Source organism: Cetorhinus maximus, chromosome 10, assembly GCF_964194155.1.
Source record: "Cetorhinus maximus chromosome 10, sCetMax3.hap1.1, whole genome shotgun sequence".
NCBI lineage: Eukaryota > Metazoa > Chordata > Chondrichthyes > Lamniformes > Cetorhinidae > Cetorhinus > Cetorhinus maximus.
In genome coordinates this window covers 85226284-85244048 of record NC_135888.1, presented here as the reverse complement: position 1 = coordinate 85244048, position 17765 = coordinate 85226284, and the positions used below count along the sequence as shown (strand labels likewise).

The window sequence follows — 17765 nt, the reverse complement described above, 5'->3', positions numbered from 1 at the left end:
ATAAGCTCCAGTTGACCAGGCCTGATTTATGAAATGTAGATGGCCTTTGTGTAGTTCCCTTTGAATTTGGACTCTACATCACACAGCGGGTAGTTAGAGTCTCTTCTGAGATAATGAGCTGTCATTTTCTGTGAAACTGCCATATCGGCTGGTATTGTTTGACAGTCACAGGCAGACATAGCTTCAGCCATTTAAAAAAAGTCTTTGTCCAGTTTTTAAAAATTTAGAAATTAGCCATGAGGATATTTACACACCTATATATATATATATATATATATAAAATAAAAATACAGAGTGTGAGGTCTTAGCCCCCTAACATAATGTTACCTAGTTGGATAGGCAGTTGTAATTCATGTTTCAAAATTGATGAAAGCACCCAGGTGATTGATTGTGACTTAAAGTATATATCACAAATGTGCATTTTGTTTTATGCTAATTTTGGCATTAGCCAATCAAATTCTGACATCTAAAATTATAAAATAACATCATACTGTATGATTCATCAATTAACCCCACAAATTCTCCCATACATCATGTTACATTATGATATCAAAGGCATATCAGCAGGGACTTATTATGATATCATCAGTAAAGCAAATACAAAATCATCTCGATAGAAATGGAATTATGACAAAGTAGACTCAGTCTCTGAGTAAGATGTACAGTTTCTTTCCAATTACCTTTATAATGAAGATCACAAATATATCAACAATCAATTTAATATTAATATTACCTCAGAACTTTTGTTTGTTTTTTTCAGATGACAACATGAAAAGAAAGTCAGAATGTTATCTGGAGGCACTTTTTACAGCTATATGATGCCAACAGTAGGACAATTGAATACATCATTAACTTATCAATAAGTAAACAGGTATATTAAAGTTGTAAAGATATGTTTGAATGTAAATTTTCCTTCCAGATACCACAGTTAAGGTAGGACTATAGAACAATAAGACTGAAATAAATAAGACTATTTTGGGAGATAAGGATAGAAACATGGGGCATAATTTTTCTGTCGGCAAGCTGGGGGAGGTGCCCGCTCGCCGAAGTGAAAATGACGTGGGATGATGTCGGGGGAAACCGCCGACATCATCCCGCCGCATTTAAATTTTCAGGAAGGTGGGCGGACAGCGCAATCAGCTGTCCACCCGCCGACCTGTCAATGGCCAATTGAGGCCATTGACAGGATCATTAAGGCAATTAAAGGCCCTGCCCATCCAACCTTAAGGCTGGCAGGCAGCCCAGGAGCCCCAGCGGACTTCTGAAAAAACATGAAACCTCATCCACCGGCGGGATGGGGTTTCATGTCGGTTTTAAAAAACTTTAATAAAGTTTATGTGATATTTATTAACATGCCCCATCTCGTGTGACATGTTAATAATTTTTTTATTTTTCTATTTTTAAACTTTCAAAAACTTTCAGCGCTCTCCCTGAGGCAGCACTTAGTCTCAGGGAGATGTGCGCTCTTTCGCATGCATGCGTGAAAGAGCGCACTCTGACAGTTGGGGAATTCCACCCCCCGCCCGCACAGGAAGCGGATAGTGTTTCCCGTTGGGTGCGGGCCTTAATTGGCCCGCCCACTTAAAATGGCGGCGGGGTCCGTTTCGGCGGCGGCGCTCGGCTGCCCACCGCTGCCGAGCCAGTGGGGCCTGCCCGCCCATCAAGGGCAAAATTCTGCCCATAGAAACTTAGAAACTAGGAGCAGGAGTAGGCCAATCAGCCCTTTGAGCCTGCTCCATCATTCATTATCATCATGGCTGATCATCCAACTCAATAGCCTGCTCCCGCTTTCTCCCCATATCCTTTGATCCCTTTCACCCCAAGAGCTATATCTAACTCCTATATAAGGACATTCAACTGGAATTTTTCTGTGGACATTCCTAAGTTACTGCTGTAGCCCCTGAGAAATAGAATAAATGGCTAAAACAAACTACTTCACCAGGGTTTCTATTTATATCCTTCTGAGTTTTCCTGGGAAATTTGAAGAGCCCTGCAGAGTTTCTCCCTCACTTCATATTAAGGTTGAGTGTTCCCATGCAGACATAGGAAATTTATCTCATTGCATTCATCATTAATTTTCATGTGTTTTAATCTATTATTCTGCTATTAGTAAATCTGGATGAGAGAGATCAGTAAAAAAAAATCCCGAATAACTCAGTGGTGGCCAAATATGTGGCTTCATGAGCTACACAACCCAGGAAAATCCTAGGTTCAATCTCTCGTCTTTACTGAGCTAGCTGATCTCAGCTAGGGCAGCAACAGAAAATGTACAATTGGTATGGGGGGAACAAATCAACCTACATTCCTATTTCCTATTGTCCAATTACTTACTCTTTGAAAGTATTGATATGTCAATATTAATGGGAAAAGGATTTTCCCTTTAAGTACAAAGTTGCAAGATACAGCAGAACCATTTCTGAAATTTCAACATTGTAACTTTGAAAATGTGAGATTTTAGTCAACAATGTGATTGAAGTAAATGGGTCGATTGATCCCTCTCTTTACGGAATGGAAACACATTTTCATTTTTGTAAACTATTTGTTTTTGGTGTACTAATACATCATTTCAAAGTTTATGTTTGATGTTTTCCCTTACTTGTCTTCAATGGTTTGACAGAAGGTTTGAGTAATTGAGGAATAAAGATCAGAGCCAAGTTCTTTTCTTTCTGATCTAATTCTTTACATCAACAATCTTTTACAAATGCATAAATAGGTTAACACTGAGTTACCAAGCTGAAGTGTTCTTTCAGGACTGTTGCTTTTTTTGAAGAGCATAAGATAAACCAGTTTCTGTTCAATTCATCACCTCATACTGTGGGTAAGAGGAAGCAGGCTTAAAGTGGTAACTCTTTTTCATTAGAGACATTTTTGTAACCTTTCATTGTAAACCTTCCCCTGGCTCGTCAGACAATTTGGTTTCTATGCCTTTGCTGCCAAGGACATGTGCACAGTTTGCTCACTTAATTGCTGATATCTACAGAACAGTTGCAGCCAGGAAAGAGCAGGCACTGCCCAGATAAGATTCTCTATTTGAATTTTTCATTCTCCTCAAGAGAAGCACCCCAGCCTTTCTGATCTTTTTCTAGTTCAGACACATCACAACATTCGGTAATGCACAGCGCCACTCAACAGTTCTAAAAAGGTCTTTCTACTTGATCTATGATACCGAGGGGAAATGGACCCCATTTTGGCTATGTTTCCCGGCAGTTAACAACAGTTTATAATCTTAGAGAACAGCTGCTGCCATCTTAATTTGTATACCATTGCATTAACATTCATACTTTAGCAAAGGTTAGTTTAAAAGGACCAGGGTTTCAATTCCTCTGTAGAAGGATCTGAGCCAGAATTCCCCTTAGTAGTTTGTATTGCAATGGTATCATCAAATCTCATTCATGATCATGGCAATTGCATTTTGCTTCTTATCTATGTAGGTTGTGATTTGCAGTCCATGATCTTAACTAAACCAAGTTTTCCCATTTGGGGCCACACTGTTTGTCATTGGTTTGTTTTCTCCATGGATAAGGGGCTGTCAAGCTTAAGACTGCCAGGAAGGGAATAGTGTAAATCATGTAACGCATTGTACATTTCTAACCTATCTGACTTTCCATTATAGCTGCCCATTATGTATTAAAAGCAAGATTGCTTCTACAGTTGGAATTTTGGAGCACTGCTGCAACTGTTTAAAAGTTTGTAATAGCCAAGTTATAAATTTTCTTTTGGCTATCATCCCTGAAGGAAAAAACAGTAAAACCTAGAAATGACTGGGACTGGTCTGAACTAGAGTCCAATTTTAAGGTATACAAGACCAGGTGATTACCTTGAGGTATTACTGAAATAGATAGTGAGGCTGGCCTGAGTGGCACTGAGGGCAGCCTCCCCAGAAGAGAGAGACCCAAAATGTGTGACAGAAGACAGCTGACACAGCAACACTCAGAGGACTTGACTACAAATGTAAGAGATGGAAGACCTTATACAAGGTACGGAGATTCCTATAGCACATATATCTCCAGGCGTTCGTTTTTTTATATCAAGTAATGGGGTGTGGATGTCCCTGGCAAGGGATGGGTATTTATTGTCCATACTTATTTGCCTTTGAGAAGGTGGTGGTGAGCTGCCTCCTTCAACTCCTGCAGTTCATGTAGTGAAGGTACTTCCACCATGCTATTAGGGAGGGAGTCCCAGCAGTTTGACCCAGTGATGGTAAAACAACTGTGATATATTTCCAAGTCAGGATGGTTTGTGACCTGAAGGGCAAGTATGGAGACAGTGGTGTTCCCATGCAGCTGCTTCCCTTGTTCTTCTAGGTGGTGCAAGCTGTGGGTTTGGAAGGTGCTGTCTAATAAACCACTTCTCTGGATTGAACTTCATCTGCCATCTATCTGCCCACTCCACCAATATGCCTTTGTCCTTTTGAAGTTCTACACTGTCCTCCTCACTGTTTACAATGCTTCCAAGTTTTGTATCACCTGCAAACTTTGAAATTGTCCACTGCACACCAAGATCTGAATCACTAATATATATCAGGAAAAGCAAGGGTCCCAATACTGACCCCTGAGGAACTCCACTACAAACCTTCCTCCAGCCTGAAAAATATCCATTAACCATTACTCACTGTTTCCTATTACTCAGCCAATTTTGTACCCACATTGCTACTGTCCCTTTTATTCCATGAGCTATAACTTTTCTCACAAGTCTGTTGTGTGGCCCTGTATTGAATGCCTCTGTTAGGCTTATCCTTACAACCTTTTTTGAACAAAGGTGTAATGTTTGCAATTCTGCAGTCCATTGGAACCTCCCCTGAGTCTAGGGAAGACTGAAAGATTTTGATCAGTGTCCCTGCAATTTCCACTCTCAATTCCTTCAATATCCTTGGATGTATGTCATCCAGTCCTGGTGCCTTGTCAAATTTAAGTACCAAATTGGCGCCCCCGATTTTATGTGGGCAGGCCTTAATTGGCCCACCGTGACGTCCGCTAGGAAGCGCTATGCACTCCCTGTGCATGTGGGCGGGGGGATTCCCTAAGCTAAGTGCTGCCTCAGGGAGGTCGGTGCCAAATTCAAAAATGTGAAATATAGAAAAATATAATTTCCCTGACACGCCCCTCATGTGACACTGTCACATGAGTTGGGACATGTCCACACTTTTAATTAAACTTTTATTAAATTTTTTAAAACCTACATGAAACCTCATCCCGCCTGTGGATGAGGTTTCATGCTTTTTCTGAAGCTCGCCAGGACTCCCGGCCTGCCCGCCAACCTTATGGTTGGACAGGCAGGTCCTTTAATTACTTCAATTAGTTTTTAAATGGCCTCAATTGGCCGTTGACAGGTCGGCGGGCGCACAGCTGATTCGGCTGCGCCCTCGCCAACCTGAAAATTGAAATGACGCGGGGTGATGTTGAGAATTCTGCCTGATGTCATCCCGCATCATTTTACGCGTTGGCGAGTGGGTCCTGCCCCCCACTCACCAAACTCAATATCCTGCCCATCAACTTTGAACTCTTCTAGTGTCAGAGGGCAGAATTTTCCATGCCCGCTGGCATTGGGCGTCATGGCGAGCGTGAGCAGACAATATGGCGGGAAGGCCAAAAATCCATTTCACAACATCCTGAAACCAGTTTGCAATCGCCCGCTCCGCCTGTTAATGGCGAGCCAGGTTTCCCACCACCGCACATCGGGAACTTCATTGTAATACGTCTGCATATCTCTATAAGCCCAGCCAGCCGGAAACATCCTCCCACATCAAATTTACTGCCCACATCAGCAGGAAAACATGCCGGTGCAGAACGCGTCTTGAAAAGTGTGATGTGCAGAAGTTGGGACTTAGCGTCGGGGACCTTGCTCACATCACGTACATCCGGGGAGCAGAAGATGCTGGAGCCCGACAACAGCGGGAACCTGGAGGAACACGTGCATCGCATGCTGGGTGGATTCTCATGGACATGGCTCTGCCGCAAAGCAGCTCACGGAGGTGGAAGGTCACTGTTGAGGGTCTGCTTTGGGATTTAAGTGTCTTGGCCATGGCCTGCAATGGATGCTCATTGAGGGGGCGGAGAGGAAGGTATAGGTTTGTCTGAGAGAGGAAGATGGGGTGGGAGAGGAAAGTCTAGGATTGACTAGGAGAGGAAGGCTTGTCAGGGGGTGTGAGATTGGGAAGGGTGGAAACGAAGGTGTTGGAGGGGGTGAGGATTGGAGGGGGGAACAAAGGTGTCAGGAGTAGGTTGGGAAGGGTGGAATGAAGGTGTCAGGTGGGGTGAGGTTGGGGGGAAATTAAGGTATTGGGGTGGCTGAGGTTGGGAGGGGGGACGAAGGTGCCAGGGCGGGTGAGGTTGTGGGGGAACAAAGGTGTCAGGGGGTGAGATTGGGAGAGGGGAAGGGGGAGGGAGCATGGAGGGAGGAGGGTGTAATGGGGGAGAATACGGCAACTGGAGAGGTAGGTATAAGTGGGGAGGAAGGTCTAAGCGAAGGATTTTGGAGGGGGAAAGAGTCTGGAGGGGGAAGGAGTCCAGGGGGAAGGAAGGAGTAAGGAATGGAGAAGGAGAAAGGACGGGGAAAGGAGTAAGGGGGACGAAGGAGCAAGGTTGGAGGGCGGAATAAGAAAGGGGGAAGGAATAAGGGGGGAGGAAGGAGTCCAGGGGGAAGAAGGAGTCTGGGGGGAGGAAGGAGTTCGGGGGAAAGGAAGGAGTAAGGTAGGGGGATGTCCAGGCGAACATACAAGGGAGGGGTCTGTGGAGTCCATGACTGCCTCCTGGGGTGTGAAATGAGGGTGGGGCTGGTAGGAGGCAGTGGTGAGAATGAGAGAGGGCAGAGTGAGCCGATAAGATGGGAGGGCAAGTGTGCGATGGTATCAGTAGAAGGGACAGTGAGGGTGGTTGACAGTGACTCGGAGGCAAACACAGACCCTGGGAGTGGGAAAGACGAGGTTGGAGAGATCATTTGGGATGGGGGTGCGATTTTCGGGAAGGTAGGCAACATGCCCCTTCTCTGGACATTCCCGAAAGAAAAGGGTTCTGGCTGGTAGGTGACGGTGGGGAAGTGGAAGGTAATGCCGGGGGTGGGGCAACAGTGATGGGGAAAGGACATGGGTGACTGGGGGAGGGGAAAGGATGGGGGAGCTAAAGACAAATGTTACATGCACCATGATTCTACAACCAAAAGTGAAAGGAGACTCGTGTTAAGTGGGAAGAGGTGCTGCATGGGAATGTGATCATCGGATGGCCGGAGATGTAGTTCAGCTCAGGTGGACAACTGAAAGAGAATCCCAGCAGGCAGCATTGAAAATGTTCAGGACATTGAGATGAATGTGAGATGGGAAGGATCCTTGCACCCGCATTTCTACACACTTGCCTTAGACATTTACCTGGCCTGTCAATTTTCCTGATCCGTTAAACTTACCTGCTTTACAGCAGCTAGTGCTGTAAAAAAGGGGGTGTGGCCTCCTTGAATACACTGGAGCTAGATTTCGCTGGAATCTTTTGATACAGGCCCCAAGCAGCTCCTGTGAACGGAAGTGCCAATGCTATTTTCAAGACCAGGTAAGTAGGTATTTATTTCTCCTAATTTCTGCGGGCAGCACTTTCCGACACTAGTCGGAGGTTACGGCCCAATATATTTTCAGATGATAAAGTGGCAAAATATTCACCCATGCAACCAATTGTGATCAGAATTTCTTAACCTTTCTAGGCCTAATGCTTCAAGGTGCTGCCCTGACATCCACAGCATGGATGAGACAGCCTTTGCAATGGTTGGCCCTGTTGCTTCTAATGACTTTGGCATGGGTCCTCTGGACAGCTGAGGCCTTGGGGGCCCTGGCTTGCTTTGGCTGTCCTCCTATGGGCCAGCTGCTCCCTCTATGGTGACAGAGAATGAGCTTGAGAGGATCACAGGCAAAGGGAACTCGAAGGGAGAAGACAGCTCTGAGATTCCTGAGTGGATGACCTGGGGTGTCGAGCTGTAGCTCCTCCTCCCTTCAGGTGCCCAAGCGCCCCGGCCTGACTGCTTGAAGGAAAGTAGCACCTGGAGGGACGTCAAGGTCCCCCGTTTCCCTCTTGCGTGTACATGAACATGTTCCCTCAGTGTACATATGACACTGCAGGAAGTCACCCATGGCTATGAAATGCAGGCCTGTGTACAGCTCCACGTTCTGCTGGACCAGGGTCTCCTTGGCGTCCGCCATCCTTCCCATGGAGACCTCCATGCGCGCGCATGTGGGCACCACTTCATCAAAGAGCAGGTGGATGCACTTCTCCAACTCGCATGCCACTCCATTGAGTGCTTCCAACAGCACTGCATGATGTTCCCCCACCTTCTGCTGGTTCTGCACAATGAGTTTGAAGGCCGAATCCAGAGGCTCATCATCTGACTTAGACCTCACAGATGCCTCTTTCCCAGCAGTCCTTCAAGTGCCGGAGAACTGGGCTGAACCTGCCTCCTCTGGCCGCAGACATGTGTCCATGCGGTGACCACCAGGTTGTGAACCCGAGTCTGCTTTAGGTCTCACCAAGGTGCGTGTCTCTGCGCTGGTGCAGGGTGTGGGTAAACGCTGTGACAGGTTTTCCAAGCTGCTTATTTCCAGCTCTTCAATGAAGGTGTCCTCTTGGCTGGAGGTGAGGATATGGGTGGAGCTGAGGGACTGGCTGGCTGATGGCTTCAGTTGCTTGGCAGAGCTCCCTGTGAACCAAAGTAGAGATAATTAGTGCATGGCAGCAGAGTCAAAAACAGGAGAGAGAGCACTCACAGTTGCGTTGAGAGAGGGATGATGTGGTGCAGGATCCTCAGGTAGGTGTTCGCTGCCGACCTCACCGTTGCTGCAGGCATGGCCTATGTCCTCACCAGTCAGCAAGATGACACACTCCTCAAAGTGGGTGAGGGGCTTAATGTGGGCCACTCCACCCCTAGTCTGGGACCTCTCCCTCCTGTTGTGAGCAGGCTTCTCCTGCATGAAACAGATGGAGAGGGTGTGAGCAGGATGCATGGCACTGCGTGGAATGTTGGTGTGGTGAGCGGAGCCATGGATGGGATGAGGATGTGAGCTCCAGAGGATATGAGCCTGCTGGAGATGTGAGGGTGTGAGTGAGAGTTAGTGGTGTTGTCCCTTGCAGTGTGAGATCCCTGTGGATGTCTGATGGATTTGTGAGTGTGAGTTGAGAGTGATGGGATGGTTGACTTTCCCTGGCAGAATGGATGAGATCATTCATCCTCTTCCTGCACTGGATGACTGACCTCCTCTGTGCTCCGGTGGCGCTGACCGCTGCTGCCACCACCTTCCAGGCCGGATTGGTGACTCTGGTGGACCTCCTGCGGCCAGAGTGGGGGTAGAAGACATCGCAGTGGCCTTCCATTGCATCCAGCAGGCACCCCAGAGAGCGCGGGCAGCCGTCACATTTGTTTTAGGGGCCATCTGTTGCCTGGAGCAGTCATGGTCTGTAGTCATGAAGCAGTCTGCGCTCTAGTGTACTTTAAATATAATGCCCAGAGGGATGATGCACTGAGGTCACGGCGATATGGGAAATCCGAGCCCGCCCATCAGTGATCTGGTGTGTTTCCTGTGAATGCATTATTAATGAGGCAGGGCATGTCGGGATGAGGTCAATATGGTACAAAAATCTGCCATTGCGGTTGGTGGGTAAAACATAGTTTTTGGAGCCCGCTGCCACACTTAGTGCAAATGTGGAACAATTCCACACTATATTCACACTATCTAGCTCTACCTCTTCTCCACTTCTCTTGACTGTTCCTCTGTCTCTAAATTGTCTGATTGTCTAACTTCCAGCATTGGATGGGTAGAAATTTCCTCCAAATAATTATTTGGAAGATGGAAACCATTGTTTTCAGTCCCTGTCATAAGCTGAACTCCCTAATCACTGACTTTATCCTCCTATAATAAATAAAAATAGGAAGTGTTTGAAAACTCATGAGGTCTGGCAGCATCTATGGAGAGAGAAACAGAGTTTTGAGTCCAATATGGCTCTCCTTCAAAACTGAAGTGTTTTAAAGAAGAGTCATGTTGGATTTGAAACATTCACCCTGTTTCTCTCTCTATAGATGCTGCCAGACCTGCTCAGCTTTTCCAGCAGTATCTGTTTTTATTTCAAATTTCCACAATTCACATATTTTGCTTTTATTTATTGACTTTATCTCCCTCCCTAGCAACTGCCTGAATCTGTTTGCAACCTTGGTATTATATATGACCCGAAGATGAGCTTTCTACCACATACCTGCACCATCACTAAGACTGCCTATTTCTACCTCCCTAACATCATCTGACTTCAATCTTGCCTCAGTTTATCTGCTACTGAGACCATCATATCCATGCCCTTGTTACTTGCAGATGTGATTTATTCAATGAACTATTAACCGGTTTCCCATGTTCTACCCTCCATAAGCTTGAGGTGATTCAAAACTCTGCTGCCCTTGTCTTAACCGGCACCAAGTGCTGTCCAACTATTACCTCTGTGCTCACTGCATTGGCTACTGGTCAAGTCAACCTTGATTTTAAAATTGTTATCCGCGTTTTCAAATGGCCTTGCAACTTCCTATCTCTGTAATCTCTTTCAGCACTACAATCCCCTAGGCTTCTACGCCGCATGAATCCTGGCCGGTTCAGCATTCCTGATTTTAATCACTCCACCATTGGTGGACATGTCTTCAACTGCCTCTGCTTTGGAATTCCCACCCTATATCTCTCTACCTCATTTCATCTCTTGTCTCATTTAAGTCACCCCTTGAAACCTTCCTGATTGACCAAGCTTCTGATTGTCTGGCTTAAAATCTCCTAATGTGGCACGGTGTCAAATTTTGTTCCATAATTCATTACCCTATGAGACATTTTGGGACATTGTATGAAATTAAAGGTGCAAAGTTAATGCAAGTTGCTGTTGTTATCGATCCTTTAATACCCTCTTTAAATTGGCAGGCTTAATGGTGGGTGGGGATTGTGCCTGAAATTAAGAGAAGAAAAGGACTGCCTCACAATGCCCTCATTAACTGCTAGTGGAAAATGAGGAATAAAAGTTAGTGTGATATGTGGAACAAGCAATGAGTCAATGAGTTCAATATAAGGTCCATTTTTTCATTCTCCATTTACCGGTTAACACCAGCAGAACTGTTTCTGCCAAGTGCAGTTCCTACCTTAAATAATGCTGCCACATTCATAATTTGTAAACACTGCTGAACTAATCACCTCCCAATATATAATATTTCTATTTCATGTTTTGTTTAATTAAGTGGCTGGTCTTAGAACTAATAAAACTAACCACTCTGGTAGGTGGATCTTATCAAGAATGTGCCCTTCTGGTCACGAGTTAAGTGCTCTACCTCTGGCAATATTAAACAAAAGAGAACCTCATATCGACTTATCAAGGGAAGAAAAAAATCAACATACAGTATTAAGTTATTCTGTTTATTTTGTTCACAACTTAGTCATTCATTGCTTTTACAAAATGCACTCCATCTTCTGGTATGGAAATGTATCTTTAGCATTCTGCTCGTTTTGTTATACGGATGTTAGCTTTTCTTTGCCTGAAAAAGAATGTAAATATTCAGTGTAAGGTGGTGATTACAGATCTTTGTTACCTTTCCTTATTACCTTTCCTTACTGACAAATTCAACAGACAACTGAGCACAAATGTTATTGGTGTAGGAGTGAGAAGTTTAGACATTTTCTAAAGTAAAGGAAGAAAAACAGAGTTTAAGGTGAAACTGGCAGGCATTCTGAGTGAACATTTGTATCATGTTGGTATATTCCCACACGTAAACTCATCACAAAGTCATTACTCACTACCATAGCCTTGGAATGTTCTGAACCAGCTGTTTTTCCGAGGTCTAGAAACATCATTTTTGTGTTCAGTACTTAATAGTGTTATTATTATAATATTAACAATTATATTGATCTTAATTCTACTCTATAGTTTTAAGTTCCACACTTCCTAACTATGTAGGTTATTATTCATTGAGACATAATGGCACTTAACCTGAATCTTCAGAAGATTCCCATACAAATAATGGTTCTGAATTTCCTCAGACTTTTTTGTCACCACAGTGCCATAACTTTATTCCCGCATCCATATGGTGTTCTGCTGCACTTCCATAATGAAAATTACAGTGGTTCAGCAGCATAAAACAGAAGAAGGCCATTCATCCCCTCAAACCTGCGGTGTCATTCAATTAGATCACCACCATTTAGCTGTGTTAGCTCCTAGCCGTTGCTACCCTGATCTAACAAAAATCTAACCATCTGTCTTGGGCTCCAATTATCTGAGCAATAAATTTCAGATTCTTACTAGCTGTTGTGTGAAAAGATTAAAAGGTCTGAGACCATTCAGGCTCAATGCCTTGTTAATGCATTTTTTGACATTATTAACATTATGGCGCTATAGGTTTATTTTTTTAACATTTCCCTGTATTTTCCAGGTATATACAGCTACTTTAAAATAAATCTGGTGTTGTTCATCTGAAATGTAAACCCTTATTGTAACTGGGGGATTTTGTTATCTTTGGTACTACTTTCAATTAAAAAAACTCCAGAAGTTTTATCCTCACAGAAAAAACAATTGTTTGCTCTTTGGGATGTCTCAGTTTAGCTAAGTGTTGTTTATGTAATCAGCTTGTATAGTCTTTCTAATTACAGTACATGGAAGTGATATCTGTACAAACAAACATCCTTTGGGTTTTTAAGTGATTCATATTTCTAACTTTTAACCTAACGTGAAATAAATAATTCACTCACTTGATCTCAATACACATCAAACACTCATTGGAGTACGTATTGCCATCTGTGCCACAGACAGGAGCATAATTCTTCGCACATGCTGGCAAAATGTATTTATCACAGGCAGGCTACAAGAAATTAAATATTTCACAATTCAATACTAAGACACAAATCCTGTAAAATCCTTTTTAAGTATTGGGTGACAAATCAAATTATGATCTTACCTGTTCAGTTTCTTCATTAATATTAATAGCTTTGGACATATCTGAAATATTCAAAGATTTCATATAGAATGAAGGTTACTCAAGTGCATGATTAACTTAACCCATCTCGTAGTTTATGGAAAAGCAAAGTCAACTGATATTCTGCAGAAATGTAGCTGAAAACAAATGAACCAGCCAATACATTTTCTAATACATTAAAAACTGTTGAAGACAAAAATTATATTCTGTATTGTTTTCTGTCTGATCTTTTAAAATACAAGAAGAGCACAAACCATTAACAAATAACATACTTAACTGGATGCATCCCTTGATTTAAAAGCTATCACTTTATATGCATCATCTGAAGACCTCATAATGGTTGAAGTTGTAAATAAGTTTTATAGAACATGAGATAAATGAACAGTGTTAAAACTTGCAAATAAAAATATGCACAATAAATGAAGGATTGTCTGTTATCCCTACACATGTGGAGATCTATTTTTTTTTTACATAAAACCACACCACTGTAAAGGAACCCCAATGAGCTAAATTCTGAAACAAATAAATATAATAAACATTGATTTTATTTACAGAATTGCTTTTAGGTGCTATATTTCCTTCTTCATTTGGTTGTTGTTCCATTTACAGGTATTTCTGACATCAAAATAATGATGAATGTTACTAAAATTGGATATAATGTCCTATTAATCAAAATAATTTTAAACTTCTTAACTCATTTTAAAGATTATGGTGAAATGCATCAGTGCAAATTGTACTCACCAGCAAAAATGAATGCCACGAGGGCAGCAATGAGGAAAGACTTTGTTCTCTCCATTTTGAAGTTTCTGGGGTTACATTAAACCGTTTGGTTTCAGCAGTATTTATATCTTTACATGATCCTACTCATTATGTTTGTGACATCACTAGCACATGACGAAAGATAAGTCATTGCACAACCTGCTACCTGCAATAATTGTATCATTGTTTTCCAATGTTTACATATAATTTTCAAGGTTGTTTACTAAATGTTATACTTTCAATTAATTTGATTAAGTGGTGGTCATTAGATGAGTCAGTCATTCACAATCCAACTCCATTAACCAGGATTTTTTTTACTCCAAGAGCTGATTCTTGTCGGAACATTAATTAAAAATGCTGAGCAAGAATTTTCATTGTCATTAAATACTTACTTAAACCGCTTATAATGATTACGTCTGATTACTAAGAGATGGAGCGGAATTTTCCATTCCGGAGAGTGTGGTGGGTGGGAAAGTCGGCGTAATTTCCATTGGGCGATGGGATGGATTTTTGCACCCACTTTTCCACTTTTCAGCTCGTTATGAAAATTATGCATCAGCAACAGTGTTGTGGCACTGAGTGGCTGTCCTCTTTTGCAGAACACTGGCGCTGACCAACCCTGCCACAGCCTCCCATGCTAGATTAGAGATGCTGCTGCCCATCCTGTGGCCAGAACTGGGGTAGAAGACTTCACAGTGGGCCTTCATGGTGTCCAAAAGGAGCTCGAGGGATGCATCATTAAACAGGAGGGCTGCAGTCTTCTTGCCTTTTGGGGCCATGTCATCTTTGCAGTAGTTATGGGCTGGAAGCATTGAGAGGTGTGTGCACGGCTGCACTTTAAATATGGTGCCCAGCTTGGTGAAGTGGCGAAGTGATGGCATGGCGGGCGAATGAGACCCTGCCCTCCATCGAAACGGCGTGTTTCCCGGGAATGCATAATTAATGCAGCGGGATTGGGATGGTGTGAGAAGCCGCTATTGCAGCTGGTGGGTAAAACATCATTTCTCCTGCCCAGTTCCACACTTATTGCAAATCTGGAACAGTTCCGCCCCTTCACTCACTGCAGGCCAGGTGTGGGCTGAACATCTGCACTACCATGGCGACCAAATGCAACAAACCCTCGGCTCCACAGTTCAGCGAAGCCTCCTTGGGATTCTCGACCAGGTTGTCCAGGAAAGGCAGGAGGTTCTCTTTCCGAGGGATGGGGGCAGGTTGTCCTCCCACCTGACCACACCGGCCTGGGAGGAAGTCGCCAGGGAGGCCAGCGCCTGTGGCCAGTAGAAAAGGACCGTCTGCAGTGCAGGAGGTGAATGAATGATCTGCTGTGCTCCACCAGGGTAAGTGAAACCTCTTCTCACTTCAAGCTCACACTCTCATAAGGGCATCAGGCAGTCTAAGGGTTACAATCCACAGGGATGTCACACACTACCAGCAGATGGGGCATCAGCACTGCATGTCTGCCAGCCACTTTAAGATCACCATCTCATGTAAGATCCTATGTAAATGACGTCTTAATCCCTTACTGGGAAGGGCTCAGCACACACAACAGACATGCATGCTTCTGAAATGCTCTTTCATCCATAGTGCTCATGGTCAATCCATCTGTTTTCATGCTGAACAAGGTCTCCCACAACAGAAGGGAGAGAGTAAAGACTGGAGGGCTTACCCCTAAGCTGAGGACACTTTCCTCCCATAAGGAGCAAGCAACAGAACTCACTGGAGTGGATAGAGATCGCTCCTGCAAGGAAGGCGAGATTGGCTTCCCACAACAAGCCAGTCAGGGTCCATCCAGTATATATCGACAACATGGGCTCGATGACTGTGAGCATCCTATTAGGTTGGAGCCTGCCTAGCCAATCACTAATAATCTATTCTCTCTATTCCAGCCACCAGCAAGAAAAGGCAGAGGAAGACGACAAGCAAATGCCTCAGCCCCAGCTCCCAGAGCACCTCAGATGACGAGGCAAAGGAAGCATCCGAGGAAGAACCATCACTGTGTTCACCTGCACCCTCCACCAGTGCAGATACATGCACCTCAGTGGGTTCTAGTTCTAGAGTAAGCTCAGGTTCACAATCTGGTGATCACCTCACAGAGATAGCAGATGAAGGCAGTGACAGCTGAGATCTCTGACACTCGGAGGACTGCTGGAGACCAGGCCCCTGCTGAATCTAAGCCCAATGATGAGCCTCTGCTGTCAGCCCTGTGAGAAACATTGGAGGCAAAGACAGGCAGGGGAACATCAGGCAGGCTCGTCAGCAGACTGGAATGAAGGATGAAGGAGTCCGTCCACGTTCTGTTTGATGTTGTGGCTCGGGCATGCAAGCGCATTGAAGTCTCCATGGGAAGGGTGGCAGCTGCCTTGGAGACCGAGGTTCAGCGAATAAGTGAGAGGGGGCCAGGGCACCTTGACCTCCCTCCAGGTGTCCCTTCTCCTAAAGGAGCCAGGGAGGGGCCATCAAACACCGAAAGGGAGCAGGACCACCACCCAGGCACAGTGGGGGCATCCGTTCATGGCAATATCTTGGCGGTCCAAATCCCCTCTGCCTGTGGCCCCATCAACACCAGCAGGTCAGGCCGAGGGAGGTGCGCCTGCCCGAGAGCAGTAGGCCCTTAGCAGGCCAGGGCCATCCAGGCCTTGGGCCTCCAGAAGATGTAGACAACAGGGAATAACAATCAGTAGGCTGTCTCCACCTCTGCTATGGATGTCGGTGCTGCACCTTGATAGTGGTAAAGTTAGGAAAATTAAGAGGTTTTGAATGTCCAATGGTGGCACGGGTGTTCTTTCACTGTATATAATCTTCAAAATATATTTTGCATTTATCCCTCTCCAAATCTCAGGTATTGAATGGCTAATTCAGTTGATGCAAGGTCCTGCATTCATTCAAAGGTACAAAATTAACCCCTCCCCCCCACCCCTCCCCCACCCCAGCTCAATTATCCCCCATCTGATTCCTCAGTTCTATTAAGTCTCACTCAATCTGATCACAGTGAATCACCTTTACTTCCACAACTGTGACATGAAAAAAGGTACAATCTGAAAATGATGGCATCTCAGGCAGACATTGTGGAGAGAATGTTCCCCCCGTCAGGGGGGCTGTGCGGGCGTGGGCGAGCGCGGACCCAATCGGCGCCCCCGATCAGGTCCGTGCCACCATTTTACGTGGGCGGGCCAATTAAGGCCCGTCCAGCATGACGCACACCCGGAAGCGCTAAGCGCTCCCTGTGCGGGTTGGATGGGGGAAGGTTCTCTGAGTCGGGAGTGCACTCTTTCGCGCATGCACGCAAAAGAGCGCAGAAATCTCCCTGAGGCACCTCTGTGCCTCAGGGAGATAAGTTTTAAGTTTTAAAAATTTTAATAAAGAAGAAAAAAAATTTAAGAGATGTCCCCTCATGTGAGACATGTCAATGAACTTTAATGAAAAAGATTATTTCGTTTATAAACCCTTCATGAAACCTCATCCCGCCCATGGATGAGATTCCATGAAAAATGTAAAGGCTGCCTGTGTTCTTTGCATTTTTTGTCAGACTGTCATATGAGGGGACATGTCTAAATATTTTTTTTTCTCTATTTCTCAGTGTTTCCTAATAAGATTAATCTCTCCCTCCTCCCAACTCTCCCTCCTCCCCCCCCACCGCACGGGTAGCGCTGAGCGCTTCCAGGTGCGCATCATGCTGGACGGGTCTTAATTGGCCGGTCCACAGCTGATCGTGGGTGGTGATTGGCTCTGCGCCCGCCTGCCCCGGTTCCTGACCAGCCCTCCCGACGGTGAGAAAATTCTCCCTAAAATGTAACAAGAACTGAGTATGATGCTTATAGGAACTGTGCACTATATGCAAGGCTCTGAACAGTTCAGAATTTGCAGTAGCAGGGCATCTAACGGAATTAACCATTAGGCTTATTCATTAACATTTAGGTTTTAATATTTTCTGCATGTCATGTTGCTGAAAATGTGAGCTGACAGCAGCGCAGGGAGGGAAACAAGGTAGCTGAGGCTCAGTGAACAAGGCAAATAGCTTTATAGGGGGAGAATTTTCTCCCCGTTGGGCGGGCCGG

The 17765-nt window shown here is 44.7% G+C and overlaps 1 protein-coding gene across 1 annotated transcript; it reads right to left on the bottom strand.

The window, feature by feature from the left end:
• Positions 1 to 11387: 11387 nt before the first annotated feature.
• LOC144685265 (trypsin inhibitor ClTI-1-like) lies at positions 11388 to 13761 on the bottom strand. Its single transcript, XM_078549686.1, has 4 exons — positions 13693 to 13761; positions 12934 to 12974; positions 12728 to 12837; positions 11388 to 11520 (listed from the first exon to the last, which is right to left on the bottom strand). The coding sequence occupies exons 1-4, from the start codon at positions 13745 to 13747 to the stop codon at positions 11475 to 11477; spliced, it is 252 nt and encodes an 83-aa protein (XP_078405812.1). The 5' UTR covers positions 13748 to 13761; the 3' UTR covers positions 11388 to 11474.
• Between the last annotated feature and the right edge of the window lie 4004 nt (positions 13762 to 17765).